A 7,183-nucleotide genomic window follows, 5' to 3' on the forward strand; every position below is an offset into this window, starting at 1 on the left:
CCCGCCCTCGGCTGCAGCCATGAGGCAGCTCTGCCCGGCCGCTGCGGCCCCGCTGCTCTGCGCTCTCGCCGCGCTGCTCAAGGCGTCTCTGTCGGCGAGCCATGTGCCGATGCTGCTTTGGTCAACTCAGAGGTAAGAAATCTAATAACAGAGTATCTCTATGTATGCTTTTTCTCTGTGTGTGTATGTGCAGAATATACTGTGTGTCCTCAGTTGTGGTAAACCACCTCTGGGCAGTAAAATCACCCCATAAATAAATTTGGCTCTCAGCAGTCAAGCAACCTAACAGATGAATTTGCCTGGTTTTATTTATAGTGTTCTAAGCTGGGCAGTAAAAAGTGAATAAAATCCATATTCTTCAAATCTGAAGTAGATATGCTTTATTCACCCTGAGGTATCCTTGAACGTCAGAGGTGTTGTGACTTAAAGGCACAGTTTAAGCGCAGTCTCACAAAAAGGAGCTGACCAAAAACTGCGTGGGCAACTTGGTCCTTGCATTTCCTAACTTCTGTATCCTGCTTTTTGACTTTAATGTTCTTTTTAACGCAGGTTTTTTAATAGAATGCACTGCTGTATGTATAGTCAGCAGTTGCTAGAAACAACTGCAGTCTTGACAGATCCAAAGAGACACATGAAATACAGGTGTTTGCATATACTTACAAGACTTTGAAACTGTCTTGAAAGAGCCAAATACAGACCTCTTTTTTCCAGCCAGGAATTTTATTCATACAGACTTTAAGGATTTTATATAATTACTTGGGATTTCCAGAAATAGGGCAGTTTGGGCAATGCAGTAGCTTCGAGTGGGGTAGTGGAGTTGTCAGAGGCGTGTGTGCCACTCATTCACAAGGCTCTCTCTGCAGGGCACACTCACTGGTTTTGCCTAGGAAGTACTGCCCCAAAATACAGTAAGCTGATGTCAGAGGTTTGTAAGAAAAGGCTCCTGAAGGGCTTATGGGATCACAGGACTGACTGGAAGGGCTAAAAACAATTCTGTTTTGTGTGGGAAGGCAACAACAGATCTTCTAGACTTCAGGTCTGCCTAAGGTTGCTTTGGCCTGAGTAAATCACTTGACTCTCTCCTCCTAATTCCTAAATCCTCCACATTCTTAAGCTGTTTTATCTAAATTGTAAACCCTCTCGTGGAAAGTTTATATCTTGTATCCTCTGCAAGCACATATGTACTATGCCTTGTTCAGCAGGCTGGGTACTTATTCATTTCTCTAATACAGATAATCCGTAACATCAGCAGTGTTTGGAATTTGTCACAATCCAGCTGGGTGACTTCATAAGTATAAAATGCTTTCCTGTACTGTGAATAGCCTTGGTGCACAGGTGAATGCTCACCTTTGCTGTAAGGATGAACAGAAGGGGCTGCAGTGATAGGGAGTCCTGTTGGGTCCCTTTGCTGACATGACCGAGCTGTGTGGGCCTGGGGAGGCTGAGTTTTGCTTCTGAACTCCTTTGGTCATCAACTCTTGTCAGGTCTGAATTCATGGGATTTGATTCTGTTGTATCTTTATGGCTTTGGTAAATCCCAGGGTGTTAACTTGTGATTTACTCTTTTGTAAACTGAGAAAGGAAACAAACCAAGTGCTTCCAGGGAGGTAATTATCCTTTCAGCTGGTTGTGCTGGATTCACTCTACCTTTTCATGAGTCTTTGAGCCGTTCTTCAACACATTTGAGACACTGTGAATTATCTAGGTGTCACTAGGAAGAGAATTAGACTAAATTCTGCTCTCATTTTTCCTAGTGTAAATCTTTTGTCTTCCTAGTGTAAATCTTTTGTCTTTGGGCAAGCTTATTAAAATTTAAGAGCTTAATCTTGTTAATTATTTTTTCTCTTTTTTTTTTTTTTTTTTTCTTTTTTTAGTTGCTTCTTAGTGTGGTAATTTTCAGATAGCAATAGGAGGATTCAGAAATTTTATGAACATCAGGAATTAGATGGATTCAGTTGTTCAGGAGGTCTTTCTCCATGTATAGAGCCATATAGACAAGCATGCTAGTTTTCTGTTTTTTCTTATATGATGCAGTAATGTTGAGGACCACAGAAAACAGGTGTGTAGGAGGTGTTGATTGTGTTTCTTTCATATGTATCCCAGACATTGCATCTTTTCCCAACAGTAGTTAGTACCAGCTTTGACATATGTCTGCCTATCTCCTAAGCATTTCTGGAAGTGGAACCTCTGATCCCTGAAGAGACACAACGTATAGGAATCTGCAAAGTTTGATAAAGTTTGATTAGGTAATTTTGACTTTTTTTCCCCTGAAATAAATAAATGGATGTCTCAAAGGCTTTTTTGTATTCAAATTGTTGAATCTGTTCACCTTTATCTAACACAGGCACACGTATGAGTACTAAACCTCTGTATTTAAAAGCAAAATAAATGTTAGAAAGGGTTGTTCTTAAGATAAAAGTGATCCTAAGAGTCTAAGCAAAGGTCAGTGCTTCCTTTGTCCTACTTCCTAGTTTATATAAACAACACACCTGTTGTCAATATAAGCAAAATCTTATCAGTTAATCCAGGGTGGTCATAACAGCAAACTTTCCATGAAAATGCGATTAGCACTTGCACTACTGCAGATTGATCAGGTTTATACAAAGCTAGAGCAAGAAAGTCAGGGTAGTGGACTGATTAAACCAGTTTCATGTTTCCAGGAATAGAACATTTTCTAGAAGAAGTGTTCCTCCTACCATGATGTTTGCATTTTTGAAAGGGGAAGTTCTTGTGGGTGAGAAGTTAGTTCTGATGAAAGTCAATAAAGCAAGGGGAAAGATTGATATTATTTTGTAAAATAAAGAAACAATAACAGTAACTTTTGTTTGCTAACCCTTTACTCCATGCTTTACATGTTTTTACTTTGCAGTGATGCAAGGTTTGCAGTGTGTAACCTACAGGTGTATGAAATCTGGAAACTATTAATAGTTTTGGGAAGGATAAATAAAGAAGCACAGCAATTATCAATGTATTTCTATTCACTTCATGGAAACGTGTCTCACCAGCTTAAAACTTCAGTGATTCATTGATCAACACAAGCTGACATTCAACGATTACCTTCTCCCAGGTTAACTGTTAGGATATATCAAACAGTAGAAGGAGAATATGTTTTGCTCTTCTTTAGAAGAAGCCAGTGTTTGTAAAGCAATATCTCAGAACAGCTATATTAGGAGAATGTAACACTTCAAAATCTCTCATTTATGCATTGTCATTGTACTGTAATCACGCTATTAAGATAATGTTAGATGTCAGATATAGATACAGCCTGCAACTGACAAACACATGCAGTGTGCAGAGCATAAGAGAAGCGTGGTATAAATCCTTACATGGACATTAGTAAATCAAATATGTCTTTCCTCTAGAAAGAAAAATGCAGGTCTCTACTTTGAGAAAAATAAGTGTTTTCTACCAAACAAGAATCTTTCTCCACTGAACTCAGGATGAAGTGGGAGTAACTCAGTAGGTCACTATGTCTTGCTTTTCACAAAGGAATGCTAATATATCAGTGGACATTCTCCAAGTAACTTTAGCCTGGAAAAATTGACCCTTTTCTTAAATTAGCCTTTAAACTAATATCCCCTGGTAGCTTTTCAAAGCTGGAGAGATGGAGAGGTTCTTCTTGCATACAAAGCATAGCAGAAACTTGATTTAGCCATTTTGAACCAATATTCAAAAAAATTTATTTCCCTCCACAGAGTAGAGAGGGAGTTTGAGGAGATAAATTAATTAAAATTAGCTTTTGTGATTGTCCCTTCATGTGTTTGCTTAGGCGTGATTTTCACCTGCAGTCTTTGAAAATACAGTATTTGAAAATTTATGCTGTGCTTATGTTGGGAAATTAATCTTTTTCTGGCAAATCCAGATTATAAGTGATTTTGAGAAGGCATTAATGCCAAATAGTACGTTTGCAGTGTTTCCTAAAACTGCAAGGAATTTACTGAAAGATCTGCTAGAAGAAGGTGAAACATAAAAAGGATACAGTGGAAAAGAAAAATGCCTTAGCTGTAACTTTATTGGACTTATATGGAGATACTGTGTGCTAGCATGCTTGAGTAGCTTTTTGAACTTTTTTTTCCTGTAATCACCAGTTTTCATTCTGCTGCTGCTATTAGTAATGGTTACATGTGAGCTTTGTGTGTAGAGGTGGTGTTTAAAGGTTTTTTAATTAGCTTGGTTAGTTCTGCTGTGCAGGAGAAAATACTATTTCTTATATGGTAATCACGTGGTGACTGAGAGAGACAACTGACAAAAATAACTTGTCAGAAGTCAGCTACAAAGCAAGAACGTAAGGTCACAAGTTTGAGCAATAGAAGTCCTGTGATCTTACCATCTGCCCTTCTTAAAGGTCCAGAGAAAATAAATTTGAAATCTTTGCTTCTATCAAAACTGAGTGCTCAAATCTCAGTTCTACCTAGAAAGAGCACTGGTCAGAGAAGAATCTGTATGCTTAGACCTGTTGTCATGCCAGAGCAGTTAGGGACAGGAAAGAAAAAAGATATGAAGCTAATCTTGCTTTTTTCTCTTTAGTGCATCTTCTGGCTACTGGAGGAAAGAGGGAGCATCTGAGTTTCACATTTCCTCCTTTGTAGCACATACATTAGCAGAGACGCTCATCATGATGAGCCCCCCATGGCTGAGGGCTCCAGGATGGTTCTGTGGTGGGGAGGTTATGTCTGATGTGCTTGGCATGCAGATGACTGCACAAGGCTGTGCGTCTTTGGATATAAAATTTTGTGTGAGCAGTCAATAGTAGCAATCAATATGTGTGTTGGCCTACTGCTTGTTCCATCCCATGCCATCCCTTACTGATCTCTTGCTGCCTGCTTGAGGTGAAGAGTTCAAAGGGATGGACCACTTCACTGAATTCAGCAAAGCATACCTTCAAAGCATACCACAGTGCAATATCTGTGACAGTCACATATCTCCGTTTCACTTTGCAGCTAGTAAAACATACTGACGTTTCCTGTCTGAACTGTGGTGAGAATATTGTTGCACCCAGCTGACAGCAGCAACCCATTGAATGAAGGGTGTAGCCTTGCCTACTTCCATGCATTGTGCTTGGCAAACTGTTTAAAAGATGTGAAATAAATGTGTTTATGATATGGTGAATATAAATGTTAGACTAACAATAGAATTATTAACTAACTGATGTAGATCTGTGTTTCTAGTGATGGTGCTGGAGCTACTCAAGTTGAGTGCCTGAAAGCTAAAAAGTCTCACAAAAGGTGCTTTTCAAGGTTAGATGGCTAGCAAGAGCTGCGTCAAGGAACAGGGAATATCTTAGAAACAAGAATGCTTTAAAAGATCATTAAATTTCTGAGGCTTTGAATTCACAACAAAAGCCTTTGCCATTGTGCTGCAAATAACTTAGCTTTGTTTCATGTGCTTTCTGTTACCTTTTATTCTTAATTGCAAGTCCCAAAAGCTCTCAAAATCTTGATTTTTTTCCTAACACTAGGCATGAAAAAGATTTATTTAATTATTTTTTAATAAATATACCGAGATATTTACTATCATTTTCTCTCACACAAGCCACTTTTTAACATCTCTTAATTTAATCTATCATCTTTTCTTTAAATTCATTAGTATTTTGGTGTGGCCATGCAATGCATGAAGTCAGTATGAAAGTCAATTCCTGAATAGTAATTCAGAATCTTTGGAAGTTTTTGTGTTTTTAAATATCTTATTTTTAAAAATTATACTTAAATATTTGAGATCAGGAGGTATGACTTTTCTGAAAAGTTGAGGCATGTCTGTTAAAATTTCTAAGTTGTTTGGCTTCATAAATATAAATTAATATGGGGTTCCAAGCACAAATTAAGAAGGGAAGATGCTGAGCAAAACTAAGAAAATATCAAATGATAATTTTTACCAAACAGAAAAAAATTATTTCCTGCACAGCAGGTTTTAATTCTAAAGCTTGAAAAGTGACAGACAGAAGATCTACTAGAATTTAATTTTAACTTCTGCAGCACGTTGTCCTGAAAGAGGCTTCCACATGTACTGTTTGCTCTAACACTCCCCCGAACCCCAAACTCTGAAGGGAGCTGGGTATCTGGTACTGCAGGACTGTGCTGTTTTTATCTCTGCCGTGGGTGCAGTTGGAGGCTTTCAGTTCACTCTCAGCAATCTTCATTGGAATTTTGGGAAGTCTTGAAGTGCAATATAGGTTTTCCTTATCTGAGAAACAACACTGAAACACCCCTATGTGTTCATTACTCCTGTTCTGCCTCCATCTTAAGAGACTGCAAAGATTATATTCATTTGTAAAAGCTTGCTGTGCAAGGGTAATTTTTGAATTGCTTTTGGGTTAGAAAATTCAATAAGCATCTCATCTGCACCAAACTGCAATCATGTAATAGCTGATGCTACAGCACACAGCAATTCTCTGCATTCTGTTCTTTGTAATTAGAGCCTTTTAGAGGGTCTGAAATACCTGATTTCTCAGGCTTTAGCAACTGATGTGTGTTTGGGGAAGATGGGAGATTAAACTTCAAGCTCTGGGTTTTCTACAGAATTACAATATTACCTTAGTCAAGACACCTAGGACCAAAATTGTCACAATAAATTTTGTCCCTGTATTATCCCTGTAGACCCATGTTGTATACTGTTAAAATCCCAATCTGGTGTTAAAAGAATAATGCCACCTCTTGTTTTGCACGTAACTGCCTCTTTTTTTTTTTTTTTTTGTGTGTGTGTGTGTGTAGTAGTAGTTAAACTAAGTGGATGACTTGTTTCTCTGTCCAGTCCTCTTAATGACAGGTTGACAAAATAATCATAAGCTTTTCTTGGTGTCTTGAGCCATTCTGTTGAGAAGAGCTTCTGCTTCTGGAAAGGTGGCTTTTCTGAGCTGCTTCTGCTGAGTGGTTCCTTCATCATCAAAACCTTAAGAGGGAAAATATTGTTCACAATAACACTGAAAAGCCACTTCTACTTGACAAAAGGTTTATGAAAAAACATTGTTGCATGACAACTTGTGGTCTAGGGTGGGTTCTCCTCTCTGGACACCAAGATGTCTGGCAGCACTGGAGAGTGTTTGGGGAGTTGGGATGTCCTTTGGGAATTCTCTATGAAGGATCTCAACAAATTCTTCTAATTTTTTGAAAGGTGAAACTGTGCTCTTGTACACAAACAAGATACTAGAGAGAGACCGTTATCTTGATTGGACCAGTGTCATTCCTGC

The 7,183-nt window shown here is 38.4% G+C and overlaps 1 protein-coding gene across 1 annotated transcript in view; it reads left to right on the top strand.

Annotated features, from left to right (window-relative positions):
* The first annotated feature begins 19 nt into the window (after positions 1 to 19).
* ATP6AP1 (ATPase, H+ transporting, lysosomal accessory protein 1) overlaps positions 20 to 7,183 on the top strand; it is a 54,762-nt gene continuing 47,598 nt past the window's right edge. The window contains exon 1 of the mRNA XM_010082916.1: positions 20 to 132. Within this exon, the coding sequence (XP_010081218.1) occupies positions 20 to 132 (113 nt within the window). The remainder of the gene's footprint in view (positions 133 to 7,183) is intronic.

Source organism: Pterocles gutturalis, unplaced genomic scaffold, assembly GCF_000699245.1.
Source record: "Pterocles gutturalis isolate BGI_N339 unplaced genomic scaffold, ASM69924v1 scaffold10040, whole genome shotgun sequence".
NCBI classification, from domain to species: Eukaryota; Metazoa; Chordata; class Aves; order Pterocliformes; family Pteroclidae; genus Pterocles; species Pterocles gutturalis.